Source organism: Sciurus carolinensis, chromosome 8, assembly GCF_902686445.1.
Source record: "Sciurus carolinensis chromosome 8, mSciCar1.2, whole genome shotgun sequence".
Lineage (NCBI taxonomy): Eukaryota > Metazoa > Chordata > Mammalia > Rodentia > Sciuridae > Sciurus > Sciurus carolinensis.
In genome coordinates this window covers 68746024-68769054 of record NC_062220.1, presented here as the reverse complement: position 1 = coordinate 68769054, position 23031 = coordinate 68746024, and the positions used below count along the sequence as shown (strand labels likewise).

Here is a 23031-nt window from a genome sequence, read left to right as displayed (position 1 = left end):
TTCCTATTCTGAAAATTTAGTGACTCATTTTTCCACAAATGATTTGCAGGTTGAGTATTCTTTACCCAAAATGCTTGGAACCAGAAGTGTTTTGGATTTCAGATTTTTTTATTTTGTAAAACTTACATAGACTTTATGATCTAACATGACACTCAAAAAAGTTTTGAATTTTGGAGCATTTTGGATTTTAGACTTTTTGATTAGGTATATTCAACTGTATTATATAAAATATAAAATAAAGTATGGTCAGTCTTTGGAAATTTCACAAAATTCATGAAAGAATTTTTAAAACTCTGGAATGTCATAAAACCAAGATTGGAACTCTTTCACTTATAAAACAACAAGCATTAGACTCAAAGAATCAAAACATTACAAATTTATAACAACTGCTCAATAGAGCAGCAGTCCTCCAAAATGATTTATGACTCTTTGAAGGGTAAACTATGATATTATGCTTCTATCCCTATTCCCCCCTCACCTTCAGATCATATGAAATACAAATTAGTCTAACTATGAGAGAACATCTTATGTTGTCAGATTCCACATGTATATAGTAGTTCAATTTTTCAAAATGATTTCTCATCTTGTACCTCTTTTTATTCACACAACTTGTTTTAATTTTAGAAGCCATTTCATCAAATATATATCTCAATTATTTCTATTCATTCAAACAAACCAAGCCAATCCAATGCTACAAACTATCAGTTAAACCAACTTGCATTTCTAATGACAAATGTTATGATCTTCTGGAAGTCTGGACCAAACTTCATCATTCCATTCCCAGCACACAACTCAGTCTGTGCTGAGCATCTAGTTCAGTGCTTAGGAAATGTTTGTATTGAATGGATTGTTATTTTGTCCTCATGAAAACTTTGTGAAATCATTAGATCAAGTCAAGCATTCTTAACCCCATTAACACAACTAAGGAAACTAAGACCTAAAGGGGCCAGAGATCCAAAATCAGAGAGAAATTTAAGGATAGTGCTGGAACTTAGAAGATTGAACTTTGAACCTGTATTCTGACTTTTCATCTGTTTCCATATTTCATGGTTTAATAAGAAGCATAGGTGGTTGAACATATCTATAATCCCAGCTATTCAGGAGGCTGAGGCAGGAGGATGACAAATTGGAGACCAGCTTTGGCCAATTAACAAAAAACTGTTTCAAAATAAAAAATTAAAAGGACTGGCTGTGGAGCTCAGTGGTAGTGCACCCCTGGGTTCAATCCCTAGTACCATCCAAAAAGTAGAAAAGAGAAAAAATATAGCTAGATGAGAATTGGTAAAATATATGAATTTGATCAATTCTTAACAATTGCTAAATCATATTTTTAACTATTGCTAGTAAAGAAATTAAGGAAAGAATAATAATCCTCTAATTACATAATTTATGTCATCAGATAGCCTGATATAGAATAGGTAAGTTCTTTGATGTTTGCTGTGGAAATGTGTGAAAGTCTGGGGGCACAGATATATTTGTGAGCCCTTTCTTTGTACCTTTTTTTTTTTTTTTTTTTTTTTTTTTGGTACTGAGGATTGAACTAGGGAACTATGGATACTTCACCACTGAGCTAGAGCCCCAGCCCCTTTTTTATTTTTTATTTTGAGATAGGGTTTTGCTAAGTTGCCAAGGTTGGCCACGAACTCCTAATCCTTATGCCTCAATTTCCCAAATTGCTGGGATTACAGGTGTGTACCACCACACCCAACTTCTCTGTACATTTTTAACTTTAGCTGGTGAAAAATTATAGCTCAATATCATTGATTTAATTGAAATTCTCTTGACATATACCTTCGTGTAAAAATACCCAGGAGCTCCTCATTGATCAGGATTTTGAAGAAAATATTTAGGTCCCTTCAGTAAAGCAAATCATGCTAGCAGCATTGTATGATTGAAGTCAAAGTTTATGGTGTGTCATAAATTAGTATAGTTCTAGTTATATAAAAATGGTAACTTGCCATTTCAAATGTAGGTTTTGAATATTACTTATAAAAGTAATGCTAATTGAAATGTATGTTTCTCATAATCTTTAAATAAAGATTTTGTTACAAACTTGCATGAAAATTCACCCTCAAAAGTAGTCACAGATGAACATTTTTTGTAACATCATTATTTATCCCATCAGGCCTACCCCAATTATTTACTGGATAAAAGAAGATGGAACACTACCCATCAACCGGACATTTTATCGGAACTTTAAGAAAACCTTACAGATTGTTCATGTTTCAGAAGCAGACTCTGGGAATTACCAGTGTATAGCCAAAAATGCATTAGGAGCCATCCATCATACCATTTCTGTCACAGTTAAAGGTATATCATTATTTAAGAGGCATTCCTTTTGCTTTCATGCAATGAACTGAAGCTTAAATTTAATAGACCTTTGATTATGTTCTTAAGTAATGATGAATATAAATTTATATCAGCATTGATGAATGTAAATTTATATCAGCATTCACAGTACCTTGAATCTCTTCTTATTGCTATTGATAATGCATTTTAACCATTTTAACCAGGTTAAAAATTTGCTCCTTCAAATCTTCCTTACAGAATTCCATTTAATAAATGTAGAAGGAATGAGGAAAATACAAAATCACCATCATTATCCCATAGGAATAACTTCTGCAGGCAAAGTTCACTGATGTATGCTTCAAATTTTGAAGAGAAACAGGATATTTGCAAAGCTTCAAAATGTTTCTCTTCCCAAAACATGAATCACTGGGGAAGGTTTAGTATGTCCACTGGTTTTTTAATACTTCCTTGAGGAGAGGAGATGGAACTTACTTCCCTTTTCCTGAGTTGTGTGTCACACTTAATGACACACAATGAACAGAGTGTGGAATGCTAGGGAATACTAACTTTGCAGTGGAGACATTTGGCAGACAGTACCTTTACCAAGTCACCAAAGTCAGCATCACTGAGAAGTCCCGTTGATCTCATGTTCTCCCTCAATATGGTACAACCAGTTGGTCCATCCCCTCGGGGGTATTCTTAAATCCTAAACTTCAGCTAATCATGAGATAACATCAGAAAAATCTTAGTTGAAAGATATTCTACCAAATAACTGACTACTATTCTTCATAGGTGTCAAGGTCATGAAAGACAAGGAAAGACAAAGAAACTTTGACTGGAAGAGGCTAAGGACCTATAAGAAGTCAATGCAGTGTGGTAGCTAGGACAGGATCCTAGAACAGAAATAAGACATTATTGCAGAAAATGGGGAAATCCAAACAAAGTTTATAGTTTAATTAAGAGTATTGCATTGATGTTAATTTTTTGTTTTGATAACTGCACTTTGCTTATTGTTAAGATGTTGACATCAGAAGAAATTGATGAAGGATGTATGGGAACATAATATACTACCTTTGTAACTTTTCAAGAATGAAAAGTCTCTCAAAGGACTTCCTAATTTTATCATTTTTTATGTAATTTTCAGGGCTCAGAATTTAAATTCATTTTCTTAACCTTCCCTGTACCCATAAATTGCTCGGTAACCTTAGATAAATCTGTCACCTATTTGATGGTCAATTGATTTTTATATAAAATGAAATTTGTATCAAAGAGATCTAGAGTGTGTTTAAACATTAAGGGAATCTCTATAAACATCCTTTTGAAAATCTAAAATTTGAAACATCACTATTCACTCTAAAAAAAATGAGACAATCAATGTTTCACAAAATTATTAGTTTTCTTTAAATAGTTCAACATATTCTTTTGCTACTATACTTATTTGATTCATATTTTTTTTCCTCTTCTTTCAATAAAGCGGCTCCTTACTGGATCATGGCACCTCAAAATCTTGTGCTGTCCCCAGGAGAGGACGGGACCCTGATCTGTAGAGCTAATGGCAACCCCAAACCCAGAATTAGCTGGTTAACAAATGGAGTCCCAATAGAAAGTAAGTTTCTTCAAATGACTATAGTTGCAGGATATTTTCAAAGCATATCTATTTCTTATCAGTTGAACAATTGTGGTGAAAGAACTCTGATTAAGGAAGTAAGTCATACAGAAGTTAAACAGAGGTACTGAATGACCTTTAAAGTTTCGCTTTATTACCTTTAGATATTCATTATGACTTTGAGTAATTTATATTATTAAAATAGTGATGTGGGGGGGGTGTGGGTGTGTGTGTATGTTTTCACTAGGACTTGGCAATATTTCTTCTGTTTTTTACCTTATAACATGGGAAGAATGACATTGTCAGAAATAAACATCACCATAAAGTTCAGATTATCTTCTATGTTCAAAACCTCAGGTGATTTATGGAAAAAAGCATAGGAATCAGAAGAGACAGACGAGGAGACTAGGCCTAGAGCCAACAGATATAACAAGAATAAGAAGCACAGCTGCCTTACTTTCAAGAGCTTTCAGTCCCGAGTGTAGCCCAGATGCTCCCAAGTTCGCCAGTCTTCAGAGGTCACATCCCATTTAACATATAAAGAACACATTCCCTGGTCCTGATCTTAGGTAGGATGCTCAATCCGTTGCCAGTTTACCCTCCCTGAGTATTGCCTAGATCACCCCCAAGTGATGCCTACATACCCTGGGGGTGCCCATCACCTTCAGCCACCTTCCCTGTTCTGCTGCTCCACTCCCAGCAGGTTCTTAGCCAGCTTTTCCCAAGCTTCCACTATGCTGCCCACAATAGTCCTCCAAAAGGTGGCCACTGGTCCTTCCATTAATCTTCTAAGATCAGATTTTTAAAAACTTACCTAGAGGCTTGAAGCTAGTAGATGGGAACTATAGCAAAGGCAGACAAAACATCAAAATAGATCTTGCCCCTCATTGCCCCTGGACTCCTAAGCCATGAGCATGAACACAGTTCACTATTGTCATCTTCTTCCACCTACTCACCACCAGCTGCTACTGGCAGGGGAATCTCAGCATTATCCACTTCTTGGGGTTCAGATGTCCTCTTAGACCCAGAGAGAGACAGTCAGTTTGTTCTTGAAACCCGGCCTTGGGTTCACCTCCTAATCGATGTCACAATCATCTGAAAAGATATTGCAGACAGTATCTGCATAATAAACAAAACCTTCAGCTTATGGTGGAAAGCAGCTCGACCCCTGATCGCCTCTAAGTCAGAATCAAATATTGATTTCACTTCTAAATAATCAAAAGGTCCATTGAACTGACTTTCCTGAAACTGACTTTCCCCACTAAGATTGATCTGAAAACAACCAGCATTTTTAAGATTGCACAAGTCCCTGTTTTTCATCATAAAGTTTGACAACTGTGTGATTAGACTGAGTAATCACACCTTGTTCTGTGAGTACTTTTGGGGAAGTCACTCGAGTCACAAAACATAGTAGTCATCAGATACTTCAAATCAGACAGCCTGTGTTTACTCTAAGAGAAAACAGGTTCCTGAGAGAAAAGAGATTCTACAGAGACCAGTAAGTGGGGTTCTGGTATTTCCACTCCCAATCTTAGCCATGATCAGGATAAGGAAAAGCACTAGAGTGTACTTTGTAGTTGAATATCAGGAAGGTTCTGTCACTCTCAGGGGATTATGAATGACAACTGAGACAAAAAGTGAAAAAAAAAAAAAAACCATAACTAAAAGAAGTGTTATGGTAATGTGACTTTCTTAGGGATGCATACAGAACAGTGGTAAGCGATAGAACTTGTTCAGCACTTTTGCACCATGTTTTTTTCTGGTTTTGCAGCTCAGAGGTTCTTTGTGATTTATGGAAGATTAAATGTGCTTCTGAGAGCTAGACCCAGCAAAACACACAAGTGGGAGGGATTTCCATCTAGCCACTCAGCAGGGAAAATGGGGGGAGTCTGGGGATACTGACAAGATCAAACTGTCAAGCGACGTAGTCAGAATGCAATCCTTAGCAGGGAAAATTGAGACAAGGGTAAGAGATTAAATAATGAGGCTGCTCTTTCCCCCTGATTTGTTTATTGTCCTTCCAAATTGGCTCTTAGTCTCTTCCTGGTGGTATAACAAAGTACCTTAAACTGGATAATTTATAAACAACAGAAATGTATTGCTTGTGGTTCTGGAAGTTAGGAATCCAAGATGAAGGTACCCACAGAATTGGTGTCTGGTGAGGGTCTGTGCCTTCTGTGTGTGCTCACTTGGCGGAAGGGACTAACAGGCTCCCTCAAACCTTTTATAAGGCACTAACTCCATTCAAGAGGGTGGACCCTTCATGACCTAATCACCTCCAGAGTCCTCATCTCAGTACTCTCACTGTGGGAGTTAGGTTTCAACTTGGGAGTCAGGTTTCAAGGTGTGAATTCTGGAGGGATACAAACATTCAGACCATGGCACCAGTGTAGTTAGCACCTTTGAGGGAAACCCGTGTTATAGTTGTGTTAAGAACTTTGAAAATGGACTCATAGATCCTTCCCTTTAAACAAATTGTATTGTGGGGAGGATCAGCTACAAAAGCCTCCTTTGGTGGAAGAAGGCAGTGGTCCCAGAGAGACAATTCGGTCCCTTCTTCTGTAACCCCAAATTATCCAAATAGGTCCAGAAAAGGAAGAGTCAGAACAAGCCCTCTCAAATCATCTTCCAAGTCAGTTCATCTCCTTCCATCTCCCAAATGTTCTATAAATCCCTTTGGGACAGGAAAAGGGCCAGGAGCAGACATGGGAATTCTGCAGCTCCTGAAGAGCTAGGGTGCCCTGGCCTCTGGTGTGCATCAGAGCAGTCACTCTGGTGTTTGCACCATGGAACACCACATAGTGTGGCAGCAAAGCAAGGGCTAGGCCCTCAGGTGGTGCTGGGAGCAGGTGCTGTGTCTACACCAAGGTGATGGGAAGCTTTCCTGAAGGCAGCCAAGATGGAAGTGCGTGGATTGCCATGGACTTCCTAGTACTGAAAGGTGATGGACTGGCCCCCCCTACACATGACACTGCCAAGGTAAAGTTGTTCCCCACCCCTGGCCCTCTGCTGAGTGGCCTCTTGAGTGGATACTGAGGCTTAAACAGCTAAGTTAAAGTGAATATGTCCCCGCTGTAGATTAGGAGTTGGTATCTCCTAAATCAAAATAAGGAGTAAATGAGGAAGAAAGATGCTGGGAAAAAAAAAAAATCCATTAGAGGCTTGAGTAGGCTTATACTTTTCCTTCCCACCCTGCTTGGTAATTACCATACGAATTTAGAGACCCCCTAAACAGAACTGCCCTTGAGATTCAGGGGCCATTCTGAAAACAGCTTGTTTCTTGTCTATAGTTTGTTGAGTTGTGCACCTCACAGATGCATCCAGCCTTGCTGGGGTGTAGGGAAAGGATGGCAGAGAAATGTGAGGAGGCAAAGGTAGGACCAATAGCAATAGTGCTGCCCTACGTGGTGGCACAAATAAGCCCTGAAAGGATTATGAGCCTTCACAGGGGCCTAGAATAGGCCCCAGAAGTTGGTTGGGGGCACCAGCTGGCTTGCTGACAACACCTCCTACCCAAGAGACTTCAGAAACTGTGGGTGGACCAGCAGCTGGAGCCAGGGTACAGCTGTGCCTCTGCAGTACCATCATGCAGGAAGCCCTGCAGTATCCCTGCCAGGTGCCTGAGGTCCATCCTCTGTGCCACCCAGCAGAGACACAGTCAGGGGCCCCTACTACCAGACACACAGCCTCCCACCCACTGTTCTATGGGCTATCACTCAAAGACACTGACTGCCTCCTGTCTCTCTGTAGGTTCTGGCTGCCAGGTACACACAAATACTGTAAAAGGAGAAACAGGATCAGGGTGAGGGAGGGCTAAGATGAGAACTGCTAGCAAAATGAGTTATTGGTCTGTGGCTGTGCACTTCAGACCTGCAAACTTCTATTTTACAAACTGAAAGGATCAACTCCAGATCACACCTGGGTGCATTATCTCAATGACTTCTAAAGCTCTGTCACACTGGGTCTGAGTTATTTACAACTTTCCCTGAAGTAACTAATAGGTGGTATTAAATATGGAATTTGCCCACAAACCACCCAGAATGTTTACAAAACAATCTACAGGAGTCAAAAATAAGCTATAAGAACTGATGCCAAAGAACTTAGTTTTACTATGCATACTGCAGAACCAGAAAGAAAAAGAGCTTGTTGCCAGCAGGATGGATAAAGCATTTCTGTACTCTCCTCAGGATAGATGAGTGTTTATAAGTTCCTCTCTCCTCCCTGCCTTCCCCACTGGAAAGCCCATGCTATCCTGTTAGTGAACCCCAAGGATGAGACTGTGGACTCCATGATTCCTATCTCTGTCCCAGGAGGTGGTGGGAGAGTCTGACACCTGCAGGTCTTTAATCATCTCTCATGTGAGTTGTTAGATCTCAGGCCATCCAGCATGAAACATATATAATATCACATTCTTATGTTGAGAGGCCTCTTTCCTCTCAGATATGGGAAAGGAAAAGAACAAAGGTGACAAGAAAGGGCAGGAGGTCCCTGCCACGATCACATATTTCATTCATACTAAAAGCCAGTAACACACTGAAAGCAGCCAGGAAATGAGACCCACTAGAAGATATTCCTGAGATTCTATCAAAACATCTTCCTTCTTTGTTTTCTCAAAGATAAGGGGCTTGGTTGGTTCTCCTTAAGGGGATGGAAAAGTAGATGAAAAGGAAAATTCAACGCCACCCAAAAATTGATTCTGCCATATTCTGAAATGCTCATAATTCCAGGAAATTTTTATAAAGTTGACCAACTCAGAAAACCTGAGCATTACTTGCATTTAAACAAAACATTAAGTTCTCCTGTCTATAGTTTCTCACATCCAAAGTGCATATACTATCTGATTAACTTTGTTCATAAAGTTCTTTGTAAAATGAATTATGCAATAGTTATAAAAAATTTTAAAAGATTTAGCCAGCTATGTCACAAGAGTAAGCTTTTCCTAACTCTAGGAAAATGTTTTCTGAAAACTATTACCCTCATTCTGGACCTCACCTTTGGGCCTTCAAATTATATGTGGTGATTCTGTGCCCTTTAGTGTCTTTCTCCAAATGTTCATTTACAACAAATGAATTTGGTTGTTCCCAGAATGAGTTATTACTCCTTTAGGTAATTTGGGTGTGTGAGCTGGTAAGTTACTCCCACCCCAGAACCAGCACAGTATCCCAGGGCTTCAGATGTCTCCGCACTAGTGATTTCATTCTGTGTCCAGCTACCAACTGAGCTTCCATCTGTCACTGTGGTAGTTCCTGTGTGGTTTGCAGTTTTTAATAAGTGCTTAAAGGAAAATGTAGCCCAAACATCCATGGAGAAAGATTTGCATATTCATTACTTGTACTAAAAGAGTTTGTTTTATTCCAAAATATCTTGCCAAAAATAAATATTTGAAGACTGCTCCATTTAGTATAAACAAAGCAAATATAATCAGATGGCTTTTGGGTAAAGACATCTTCCCAAAGAGTTGATACCAAAGGAAAACACAACTCCAAGCTACAGAAATGAGGTATGTTTGTGATTGATGAGTCTCCACTTGGGAAAAATCATTCTTCCAGCTTTGTCAATTGAGCTATGTCTTCCATGATCACAGTAGTATAACTATTATTATTATTATTATTAATATTAATATTATTATGCTTTAAAAAAACAACAAAATTTATCATCTTAGCCACTTTAAGTACACTGTTCAGTTGTGTTATATATATACATATTGTTGGATAACAAGTCTCCAGACCTTTTGAATCTTGCAAAAACTAGAGCTTTATATCCATTGAACATATGATAATGTGACTTTCTTAAGAGTGCAATATACTCAAGGAATTTGAGGATCCTTTCTCACACAGTCTGCCACCCATCCAGAAAGATTTGGCCCAGAGTTCTGCTCTGAGATACACACCACTATATTACACTACCTGGTATAACCACAGAAGTACATTCAGGGTGGGTATGTGCTTGGCACCAGAGCTCTCTGAAGAGTCCCAATACTGAGTAGACAGGTTCTGGGTCCACACAGGCTAAGAATAACCAACAGAAATCTCTAGAAATGCTGCTCTGTGTTCCAGCATGCCTCGTTGAGGTAGTGGATGGGTATCCCTGAGAGCATGAGTCAGAAAGACCTGATGGTACAAGATTGCCATCTGGGACAAAGAGCACGACTGTCCTAATGTACACATTAGCAGGTCCAAGGCTGCCCAGCTCAGCTTCACTTCCCAGGCCAGTGTGACATTCCTGTCATTTGTTGATGAATCCACAGCCTACTGAAGAAATTATGCCTTGTGTTTGTTTTTTGGTTGGGAAAAAGGCAATTTTGAAGTTATTAAAGTTAAAAACAGCAAATGTGAGCTAAGAAGTCAATTCAAAGCATCTTAATACACCCCCACCACTAACTGAACAACCACTAACTGAAGTATCTAAGATGATTTGATAAGTTAGCTATTGATTGTGATCAGTGTTTAACAACTACTTTTGTAAAACTATCTCTCATGTGCGCTCAGGAATGAAGGCATTAATCTGTCTATTAAGAGTAGTTCCTGAATTGGAGTTTTAAGAATCCTTGGAAGCTAAAAACTTTGTTCTAAGCTTTAATTTTAGATGCATTTTTAGATTATTCTGGTCCAAAACATCTAAAAGATTTTCAGGCTATCAATGTGATAGAGTGTGTAGTAGGCAGAAGTTGGACTGGGTGGTATACACCTGTAATCCCAGCTACTCACCAGGCTAACACAGGAGGATCAAAAGTTCAAGGACAGCCTCTGCAATTTAGCAAGAACCTGTCTCAAAAAAAAAAAAAAAAAAATTTAAACAGCTGGGAATGTGACTCAGTGGTAAAGCACCCATGGATTCCATCCCCAGTACTGGAAAAACAAAGTAAAAGAATATGTGGTAGGCAAAATCATGCCCCACCCCACCAGGTATCCACATCCTAATCCATGGAAACTGACTATGTTACTTAACATGGCAAAAGAAACTTTGCACATTAATGAAGGTTAAGACTTTGAAATGTGGAGATTATCCTGCATTACCTGGTTTGGACCCAGTTTAATCACAGAAGCCCTCAGAAGCAGAATTCTTTTCCTGGCTGTGGTCAGAGAGAACTGGGACTACAAAAGAAAGATCAGAGGGATGCAACACTGATGGCTTTGAAGGTGGAGGAGGAGACCATGGACCTGCTGGTACCTTGATTTTAGTTTATTGGGACTCTTGTCAGACTTCCAATCTACAGAACTGAATAGTTATAAATTTGTGCTGTTTTAAGCTACTAAGTTTGTGGTGAATTGCAGCAGCAGTAAAAATGTTATTGTAGAATAAGTGAGCACAATACTTTGAGTATGTGTAATAAAATGATGAATAACTATAGTTTGGTTTATATTTATTGAAAGGAGTTAAAAGGTCACAGATAAACCAATTTTTTTAAATTTCAGCAATAAATACGTCTTAGATGCATATCATTTTCCTATTTTCCTATCATCAGAGGGTAAAAAAAAAATGGTGTTTAGAATGAAAGTAAAGTTCTCTTAACTGGTTCAAGTTGCCAAGTTCAGAAAAAATGGTGCTATTATTTAGTTTTCATTTGGATCTGTGTGCTGAGACAGTGTACTTTCAAAGCCATGTAAGGTCATAACCTAGGGTTTAGAATTCACACACACACACAAAAAAGCAGGAATTCATCTCTAATAACACAGCAATTCTAAATTGCTGGGCATGCCTTGGACTAAATCCTTACATATTCTATTACCCGCCAACTCTATTCCACTTCAATAAGGATCAACCCCATTCATAGCACGTTTTAAGTACTTGAGGGATTTAGCTGAAAATGCTGACTTTAAGAGAAAATTTACACAACTGATTTCTACATTAGCCCCAGGAATTTTCAAAGCAGGAAAATAAATATTTTCACATTTGATTATTAGCCTTATACTTAGTTATGTACTTATTTATTTGTTTGTTTCAAGAAGAGGTTCTTAAAAGGGACAGGTATAGATGGGCTGCATTGACTCTAGTTTTTGCATAGCTGTTGTTACCTTTTTTCGTAGTTAACTTGCCTCCTCGTTGTGAATCAAACAATATTTTTTTCAGAATTTGTGCATTTTTCTCACCTAAACTTGTGCTTTCTTTTCTGCACCTCTCAAAATAATATTTAGTGTTACAGAATCAATCAACTTAAGACTAAATAAATACTGTACATGTACCTAAACACCATGTGGTAACTAAATTCTGAGTTGGAAAAATGGATTCTGCCTGAATTCATCTTCTTGCTTCATATGCCTAGAGCAGTCTGAATTTCTGCCCTACTTATGTAACATAGACCTCAAGATTTGTAAGGTTAATATGTGTCCTTTAGGGAGAAAGAAATAAATAATACACTTTCTATCTTTACACCCAACAGTTGCTCCTGATGACCCCAGCAGAAAAATAGATGGTGATACCATTATTTTTTCAAATGTTCAAGAAAGATCAAGTGCAGTTTATCAGTGCAATGCCTCTAATGAATATGGATATTTATTGGCAAATGCATTTGTAAATGTGCTCGGTAAGCTCTCCCTTTATTAAAGACATGGCAAATTAAATTAATGACTACTGTTATTTTCTACTCATTCAGCAAAAATATATTTAGCACCTATTAAATGCAATGCACGGTACCTGAAACTATAAGGAATATATGAAGGTGGATAAGATTAAATATTTGGCCTAAAGAATATCAGTCAGGTCTTAATGTTCTTTCATAACACAACTGGTATAATGGCATTGTAGAAAATAATCAGATAGGCTAGTCCATTCACAGATGGTTAAAGTAAGTGTCTAATCCCTCAAAAGGAAAATAGCTTTTGTTTGCTATTTGCAACTAAATAACCCTGCTCTTCCATCCTTAGAAACTGACTAGTTCAATAACAATTTCATGATTCTGAGTTTTTGAAAATGAACTATTTTTTTTTAATTTTTAGCTTTTTTTAACTTTATTTTATTTAGTTTTGTATGTGGTGCTGAGGATTGAACCTAGTGCTTCATGCATATAGGCAAGCACTCCACCACTGAGCCACAATCCCAGCCCGAACTATTAATTTTAATGCTTGGCCATTATCCAAATCACAGATGTACGTTAGCTTAATTCATTAAAATATGTTCAGAAAACTATGACAATGTAGATCTCAAGCATATTCTGAAATAGGTGGTTTATGTGAATGTTGCATTTTTCAGACTGGGGGAAAAATCCACATTTGTCAAAATTTATGCAAAAAGGAGTCTTATGGTACCAAAGAGTCATACTTCAACTCTTTAAGATTACTCTGCTCTCTTTTCAAACAAAATCAACACCAGGAAGCCAGTCAATACTTGTTATTTTTTCTTTATGCTTGAAATGGAGGTGATTAATCACATGAAGAACTAAGTGGTTAAGATACTGGTGGATGTTAAGGAAGCAGTTTTGACTTCTGGTTTTTTGTTTCTTCATTTTTTTTCTCTCTACTTCACTGTATTCTGTTTTAGATTCCACATACCAATGAAATTTTGCAGTATTTGTCTTCCTGAATCTGGCTTGTTTCATTTAACATATTGTCCTCCATATTCAACCAGGTGTTTACAAATGACAGGATTTGCTTCTTTTTTGATAATAGTCATTCTAACAGTTATCAAGTGATAGATGTGTCATTGTGGTTAAAGTTCGCATTTTTCTGATGGCTGGTGGTCTTGAGCATTTTTTCATATATACCTCTTGGCCATTTGTATGTCTTCTTTTGTTAATTTAGATCCTTGGCTCATCTTTTAATTGAATTATTTGTTTTCTAGTACCATTGAATTGTTTGAGCTCCTTATATGTTTGGATGTTAGTCCCTCATCAGATGTATGGTATGCCAATATTTTCTCCCATCTTTTTGTTGTTTCTTCACTGTATTTTCTTGGCTGGAAGAAGCTTTTTAGTCTTCTCCATATTTAAACCACCACACTCAGCACTCTCATTTTTCTGTCAGTGTATTTATTCCTCAGCATTCCCACTGGGGTGATGATGCATCAGTCATTCAAAGGAAATATACTTGGCTGTTATTTTTGTGCCAGACACTGTGATGAGGATAAAATGATTAAAAAGTCACATTCCTTGACTGCAAGGGACTCAGAGTAACATAGGAGATAGAGATAAGTAAATCAGCAGTTAAATAATGCTTCAGTAAGGTACTGGATCAAAGAAAGGAAAATTATTTTTTTTCACCATGAGTGAATGGTAGTCATACCTGACAGGAACATAAGGGCAGAGACTTGTTGGTTGTACTATACCGTAAACTTTAATGACCTTAAAACAAAATGCAGTAAATACACTGTAAGCCTAAGATGTGTTCTAATATTTACTGTGCCTTTTAAATGTTTTTAGCTGAGCCACCACGAATCCTCACAGCTTCAAATACTCTCTACCAGGTCATTGCGAACAGGCCTGCTTTGCTAGATTGTGTCTTCTTTGGGTCTCCTCTGCCTACCATTGAGTGGTAAGTAGTGGCCCTATTTGTTGTTAAACACTTGCATTTGCTAAAGTCTTTGCATTCTAAACATGCTGGGCTTTAGTCAGAGAACAAACAGCAGAAACCCAGTGCTGTTTTGCTATTCACCATCAAATTCATTCATTCATGCACAAATATTTATTAACTGCTTGCTCTGTGCTAAATACTTTCACACATAAAACTTATTCAGCAGCACATTGTACCAACCTCAAAGGTAGTAAATGTTTTGTTTTTGTTTTTTTAATTTAAGATTTACGGTTGCTGTATTTAACAATGTCGTAGACATCACCTGGGACTTCATGAATAGTGTCCGAATGGACTGGTTGGGAGACTTCCCTTGATAATAAAATATCATGTAGGGTGTGGGGGAAAGGTTATGTAAACTAAACAGAAATTATTACCACTAGGATTTCTCTGTAGTTCCTCCCCCACCAGATCTTCCTGACCTGGGTCTAGCCAAGCTCTCCTGTGTCCTTTTACTCCCCACTTCAGACCATCCCCTTTCACAAACTACTCCTGGAATACATCCTCCTCCTCCTGAAACTAGCTTGCTGGCTTTACAGGAGATGGGGAGAGACAAGGCCAGGATAAGCAAGTGCTGACAATGAGGTAGTAAAAGATGATTGGAACGGACATTTGTGGATCATCCCTGAGGTTCCAGATTCTGTACTGAACTTCAGCTACTGAGATGAGAATGAAGTCCGGTATAGGGTTGAAGGAAAATCTCCCCAGGCCCTCACCTTAACCACAGAGGACAGAAAATAGATGCTAGTGCAGATTTCCTCAGGAAGGTGACAAGATTTGCATTTATATAGTAGTTTGACTTCCCCTCATCCTTTTCCATCCATCTTCACTTCTCCCATCTGACATTCATGCTTTTTTATTCTCCCTGAATATTTTCCTATTCAGACATACAAAATCACAATCCGTATAACCTTGAAATCAAAATCTCCTTAAAATTGCAGCAGGCAGATAGAGTTACAAATACATCACAGTTGGGGGGAGAAAGGTAAAAAGGAATAATCTTATTTTTGCCTATTTTAGCACCTATTTAGTTTAAAATAGGTAATAATATGTTTATTAAATTATGGATCTCTCATAAAAATTATAAGTTGACTTATGTATTATCAGCCTAATTCTGCAAACATCATTTTTGTTGACTTTTCCAGTCTTGTCTTTATATTTACCTCCTGACATTTGAGCATTCATTGTGCTTGTGCAAATTCCAGATATCTTTGAACTTGACACTGTACTGTAGATCATGGTTGTGCTGACCTTGAGCATGGCACTTTATGTTTGACTTCCAATTATGAGGCATTTTATTCTCATCATGATAATTTCTGTAATGAAGGTTTAAAGGAGCCAAAGGAAGTGCTCTTCATGAAGACATTTATGTTTTACATGAAAATGGAACTTTGGAAATTCCTGTGGCCCAAAAGGATAGTTCAGGAACTTATACATGTGTTGCACGGAACAAATTAGGGATGGCAAAGAATGATGTTCACTTGGAAATCAAAGGTAAGACAGAAGTCAGAAATTTTTTTCAAGTATCCTGTGACTTTGAGCCACTTCTCCAGCTTGGCCAATGGCTAACAATAACTGGATTTCAGATCCAACGAGGATCATCAAACAGCCTGAATATGCAGTTGTACAAAGAGGGAGCACAGTGTCCTTTGAATGCAAAGTGAAGCATGATCACACCTTAGTCCCCACTGTCACGTGGTTGAAGGACAACAGCGAGCTGCCCAACGATGAAAGGTATTTGAAGACAATTTTTCTTTCTCTTTGTTCTCTCCCTAAGCTGCTCTTGAGCTAAAGGTTTATTATATAGCGACTTAATAGTGATGCTTTTAGTTTCTGAAGTTTGCTACGTGCAAAGTAAAGAGATATGCATTTTCTCCCTACTGTAAAATATTTGAACCAAAAAGGAATTGAGCCATTGAAATAAGACCCTGAGAATGTTAGTTTAGCTTTGTGTGTGTGTCTCCTATGTAATTTGGGATAGGAAAAACCTTTTAGGCTTTGGACAACATCGTTATTTTGTACCTTAAACAGAGAAGTCTCAACAGATGTTTTCAGTTCCATTCTACAAAAAAAGCAGAAATACAATCTCTAAGCATCAGAGGGTGGAAATCCTTGAGTTTTGTTTTCTTTTGATTTTACCTAACACAAGTGGAAGGGGAAGGAAAAGAAAAAAAAAAAAAACATGTGTTGCAGTCCTTTAACTTGAACTTGAAGAAAGTTGAAGAAAGGTCACAGTGTTTTCCAACTCAGGCCCTCAATTTGACATAGTAAACTGGTGAGTACACAGAGCTGGATATGTGCTTTAGCAATGACAGTGGACACAAGTGTTGCCCCCTACTCAAGAGTGGTGTGTATTCCAGTGGAAACGGTTTCCATAGTTTTCTTGCAGCTGATCTAAACCTGTGGTGTCTCAGTGGAGCCCTGTTGCTTGGTAATGTCCCCAAAAGACCTGTGTGGCCTTCTGCTCTAGTGCCCAGGGTTTCCATCTAGTTCCGTGCTTTGGTCAATTTTATTTATTTTTTATTTTTATTTTTTAACAGTATAAATGTATTTAATCACTTTAAGAATGAATACAGCAAAAATTGTTCTTCAACAACTGAAACATTCAAAAGTCAAGGAAAGCATTTAAAAATGCATTTTAATTTTTAACTCATGGTAATTATATTTATGAGGTAAAGCATAACATCACAATACATATATATGATGTATACTGATTACATCAGGGTAATTGGAATTGTATCATTTCAGACATACATCATTTCTTTTTTCTTTTTTTTTGCATTTTTTTAAAATTTATTTTTATTGTAAACAAATTGGATACATGTTGTTTCTGTTTGTACATGGAGTAACAGCATACCATTTGCGTAATCATACATTTTTGGTCAATTTTATTTGTGGAATCTAAGTTGATTAAAAAAGAGAAGGAAATAGGAAGAAATGACCATCGGGTTAAGTCAGTTGAACTTTAACTTGGAAATTACCTGGGAAGACAGTTTATGATTTATGTAGCCTCATTAAAATCAGACATGAGTCCTACATACATTGACTTTTGACCCATGGAGCAATTTTTCATGTCTGAAAGTAACCTCTAAAAAACTCTCAATGGAGATTGCTGATCTGAATCTTCCTGTGTCTAGTAAGAAAACAGATAGAATTTACTTTCTCCTATGAGACTTTATGCATGTGTTTAAAATGACACAAAATTACTGTAGTAAATAATAGATTATTTTAAAATATGCATTTTTGATAGAATTAAGTTAATGAGTAGTTTTCAGATGTTTCTTAACAGTAGCCTTCATCAAGCACTCTACCAGGGGTAACTGGAGAGGTGAGTTGCCCCTACCTCACCTCAGGATGCCCCTGGGGACTTTTATTAAAATTTTTAAAATTGACACACAATAATAGTATATATTTATGGGCTATCATGTGATGTTTTGCCCTGGGGGCTTTGAGGCAGCTGCTAAGACACCAGAGGCTTGGTTGAAAGCCATTACACTTAATATCTCTCCTAACCCAAGATTCTAATTCATTCTAATTGTTTTCAACTCTAACCCATTAGTGAAGTAATACATATTCTGTTTTGTCAATCACAGAGTTTCTTTCATGGCAGTAAGGCAGTCCTGGGGTGTGGTTGGCAGTCCATGTCAGCTGTTCTGAGCATGTTATATTTGCAGGTTCACTGTCAACAAGGATCATTTGGTGGTGGCAGATGTAAGTGACGATGATGGTGGGACCTACACTTGTGTGGCCAACACAACTCTGGACAATGTTTCTGCAAGTGCCGTGCTCAGCGTTGTTGGTAAGAACCAGAACAAATACAACACAGCCAGCTTCCCCATATTAGGTTGAAAAGAAAAAGGGAAATTGTAAATATTAAATGTTTGCTCATTACAGTTTTAAAACTGTAGTTTTTTTCTTTTTTGAAAGATGCGTTCAAGGTGATTATTTCGGGATAAGCTCTGTAGCAGACTGAGATAATAAAATGGTGGATATTGGAGTCATTTTTATGAGAAAATTGGGGGAAATAATCTACTTTTATTTAAAAGTTAAGGGGTTTTATTACTAAATTGTTATTGAGTGTTTATAAATGCCATATCTCACAGCTAAGCATACGGCTTAATTTTATAACCTTAGTCATGTGCGGTCTTTGTCTTCTTGTGCTATCTTGTATCTTTCCATTACTAATTTTGATTAAAATCCTTTATATTAATGTCCTTTCTAGCTCCTACTCCAACTCCAGCTCCCATTTACGGTAAACTAATGAGTCTTCTTTCTCTGTTTTCTGTCAATTTCACATTTGCCAAAAAATTTTTTTTTTCTTTATCACATCATGGTTTTTTTTTAAGGAAAAGGGATCTGTCCATTGTTGTGTCCTTCATTTACTGTAATAAATCATTTCTTCATCATGACCTTAGAATGTTTTACTGAGTTTATTGCCAGTTGTTCCTAAATATTGCAGGTGCTATTACAAAAATCATCCCATTTGACAAAAGTCCCTCTTTGATATGGTTTCCTTGTAAAGTAAACAGGTAGTTCAGGGCTTTATCAAGAGCTGTCATCTGTATTTTACAGAATGAAAAAAAAATTCTTATATTATTCTACAAGTTAGATTTTACTTCAGTCTATTAAAGTCTGTTTTGGAAAATAAATGTTGTTTTGGGTCCATTTTCAAGAAATTTAAACAGGGAAAAAAAAGAATAGTTAAAACATTTGACTTTTATGTCAGAGAAAACTGACTTATGTGTTCATTCACAGCAGATAAGTCATTAAAGAGAGACTTAGAGGAAGGGCACATCAATGACACATAAAACTTTTCTGACTCTGGAAAATAGAAATCATTTCCAGAAATCTTTTTGTTTAGAAAACCCTTCTCTTCATTCAGCACATAAATAATTGATCAAAAATTAATTTTGTGGCATAATCATAAATCAGCTTGATTTTACATAGTATCACTATTTTATATATAAAATTTGTCCTTGTTAGACATTTACTGCTTTACTACTTATGAGAAAGAAGAGCCCATATATTTATATGGCCTCGAGTCCCCCAAGAACCAGAGATAACTTCTAGAAGCAAGGTTCAAAAAGGCCCAGGGCAGAGTGTTAACTCTGGATCCCAGAGGCACCATTCAATAAGGCAGCCCTGCTTCTGGGTTACCCTTGTCCAACTGGTGTCCAGTGTCTGAGAGTAAGCACACCTATGCATGCCGAGGGCTACTACCCTTAAAAATATATTCTTCAGGAGTCCCCAAGTCTGTCATTCAGCATGTTTCAGAAAGAACATTTGAATCTCCTTTTAACAGTGCATCTATTTGCCTGAATGTGCTTTCCAGCATTTGCTATTCTGTTCCCCATGTCTTCAAAATTAAGCTTTGACATTACTCTTTATGTTTGTGCTCATCATGTTTATGAGAAGACACACACTGAGAGTGCTGATGAACCGGAATTGTCTACTTCCCTGGCTTTGGTTACAAATGACTTCATTTGAAAAGCAAGCAGCAGAGCTCATCATGTCTTGGCTGTGCTCCGCTGTTCCCAGCACCCTCCGTGGTTTCCATCTCACTTCATTTGCATGTTCATTGACCATCAAGTGTGCTGTGTCTTTAAGATGTCTCCCCGGAATAGCTAGTGTCACAAACAAAGAAGAAGCTCTTAAAAATGGATAGCTAACCATGATGTGTGTGTTTGATCTACAGATGTCCCAAATCCTCCCTTTGATTTAGAATTGACTAATCAACTCGACAAAAGTGTTCAGCTGTCCTGGACCCCAGGCGATGACAACAACAGCCCTATTACAAGTATGTGGTGTCATTTGCTCTATCACTGATAAGTTTAATGGCTGTTTTGGAATCACTTTCTAATATGCAGCTGCAGTTCCTCATGAAGGTACTTACAGGCATTCTCTACTTTATTACCAATAGAACTAAAAGATTTATGTATGTCCCTGTTCAGAGGTGATGTGATTCCTGGCTACAACTTCTTACAGGACACTAATTTCTGAATATGTCAATGGAGCAAATACACTGTCATTTCTGTTTAAGATCTATAAGAATCACCTTATATTTTTAAACTTTTATTTATTTATTTATTTACTTATTTAGGTGCCAGGATCAAACCCAGGAGTACTTTACCACTGAGCCACATCCCCAGTTCTTTCTATTTTTTTTTTGTTTTGAGATAGGGTCTTACTCAGTTGCTTAGGGCCTCACTAAGTAGTTAAGGCTAACTTTGAACTTTTTTTCCCCCCATTGGTTCTTTTTAGTTATACAGGAAAATAGAGTCCATTTGAATAAATTTATACATGCATGGAATATATCTTATTCTAATTAGGGCCCCAGTCCTGGGGATATACACGATGGTGGCGTTCAGTATGGTGTATTCATATATGTACCTAGAAAAGTTATGTCAGAGTCATTTCACTGTCTTTCTTATTCCCATCCCACTTCCCTTCCCTTCATTCCCATTTGTCTAATCCTCTGAAATTCTATTCTTCCCCTCCCCCACCTATTATGGGTTCACTTCCACATATCAGAGAAAACATTCACCCTTTGGTTTTTTGGGGATTGGCTTATTTCACTTTGCATGCTTAACTTTGAATTTGTGATCCTCCTGCCTCAGCCTCCCAAGTCACCGGGATTACAGGTGTGCACAACCACCTTGGTTTTCTACCACAGTAGGAAGATGGATCTGAAGTTAGTTATTCAATTTTCCCATTACTTCCTGGAAAAAGGATAGGAGGAGCAGGCGCACAAAAGGCCCCTACTAACTCAATGAGTAAAATCACTTCAAACCCACAGTTGGTACCAGAAGTAGGTGTAGACATCAGGCTATTAACTTCCAAATAGGTCCTTTTTTCCCAACTGTTTCCTGCTACAAAGTGTGATATTCAACAGTGTCAGCTCCTCACCTTGATGCCTTAAGCCCTGGGAATAAAGTCAGATGAGGGGCCAGGCCATAAGGATACTGGAAAAGCTTAATAAGTTAATAATAAGAGTAATAATAAGTTAATAATAAGAGTAGAGGTAAGCTTTGAGGTTTAATTACAAAACTGAAGAGATACTTAAGAGAGCGGACATAGTCACAGGCCTGAAATATATGATTGCCTTTGGGTGTAGACTGCAGGAACCTCTAATACTTTGCTGATGATGATCTAAAATTATTCTGAAATAATAAGTGTGCTAATTTATTGCAACTCCAGGTAAAGCAGAGTATTCCCACTTAAAAATCCACCAAATTCTTCTTTTCTATCTTATACTTAGTGGTGCGCCTTTCTTAGCTGAGTTTTCAGTGTCCTAGATCAGAACAGACTGAATCTCCAGCTAATCCAACACATGAGTCTGAATTAGCTGGTTAGGATTCTTGGAGACTCTTTTTGCCTATGTTAAAATGATACCACATGCACAAGGTCCTGGGTTCAATTCCCAGCACCACAAAAAAAAAAAAAAAGGAAATTTTACAAAAGAATACAAAACCAATAAATGCTGGTGAGGGAGAGAACTCTCACACATTACTGTAGAAATGTAAATTGGTATAGCCACTATAGAAAAAAAAATGATACCAACTGGTTTAAAGGCATTTCTGCTCTTTCCCTCATTTGCTCATTCATTCAACAGATATTTACTGATTGCAAATTATATAGTAGACATTGTCCTAAAACAAAATAGTCAAAAATCTCTGCCCTTAAGGAGTATACATTTCAGATGAGGACACACATATGATAAAATTAATAATATGTCATTTCACATAATGTCATTATGTATTGTTTATACAAATACATTCATGTATGTGTGTACACATACGCACCCATGCAAAGACAAAGACACTGCTCAGTTTACCCTCAAGAGAGAACCCGTTGCACGGGATACTAGCTGACAGCCTCCATATGCTGCCCCTTCCTGAAGAATCAGTAATGTTCCCAGGAGCCACGCTCCCTCTGGTGCTCCGGGACCAAGCATAGCGAGGGTTCTAGAGCACAGCCATAGCTAATGGAGAACTCCTCCCATGGGCAAACTGTACCATGGGGCTCCTTGTTGACTTGACTGAGCAGTTGGACACTCTTCTGCTCATTCTTCCCTCCTTCTCCTCTCCCATTAGTCATCAGACCTACATTGGTCTAAAGGCCATTCCTGCCTACTTCTGTTTCCTCTCCCTTTTATCTTCCATGAACATGTCCCTAAATACATTTCTTTAATTTCTATTATAACCTCTGCTTCCTAGAGAACTCAAACACATGGATATCTATCTACAAATGTGTGCTTGTGTGTGTGCACACGCGCCCACCAGCATTTAGCCCATCAAAAAAACAATTAGGAGTAAGAGATGGGGGTGTCAGGGGTATAACTGTGAATAGGGAGGTCAGGAAAGGCCACACAAAGAAGGTAGCACTTAAGTATGTCAATCAGGACAGGAGGAGGAAGTCAGTGGAGCACACTGTAAAATTATCTGGAGGAAGAACTTTCCAGAGAAAGCAAAGGGAAAAAACAATGCCCTGAGATGAGACATGTCTGCTGGGAAGCCAATGTTACTGTAGTGAAATGACCCAGGGGAAGTGAAGTAGGAGGGAAGGTCACAGAGTCGAAGAGTTGGGCAGTGAGCGAGAGCAGGAATTATGTAGTGCCTGGTAAGCCATGGTAAG

The 23031-nt window shown here is 37.8% G+C and overlaps 1 protein-coding gene across 44 annotated transcripts in view; it reads left to right on the top strand.

Moving 5' to 3' along the window:
- Nrcam (neuronal cell adhesion molecule) overlaps positions 1-23031 on the top strand; it is a 273474-nt gene that overhangs the window by 217795 nt on the left and 32648 nt on the right. For 33 of the 44 annotated variants that reach the window (XM_047560508.1, XM_047560513.1, XM_047560524.1 and 30 more), the window contains 9 exons: positions 2126-2310; positions 3764-3895; positions 12276-12419; positions 14250-14361; positions 15725-15891; positions 15984-16131; positions 18072-18196; positions 18620-18649; positions 20093-20194. In XM_047560508.1, the coding sequence (XP_047416464.1) occupies positions 2126-2310; positions 3764-3895; positions 12276-12419; positions 14250-14361; positions 15725-15891; positions 15984-16131; positions 18072-18196; positions 18620-18649; positions 20093-20194 (1145 nt within the window). The remainder of the gene's footprint in view (positions 1-2125; positions 2311-3763; positions 3896-12275; positions 12420-14249; positions 14362-15724; positions 15892-15983; positions 16132-18071; positions 18197-18619; positions 18650-20092; positions 20195-23031) is intronic. The other 11 variants (XM_047560521.1, XM_047560528.1, XM_047560518.1 and 8 more) reach the window with 1 other exon arrangement.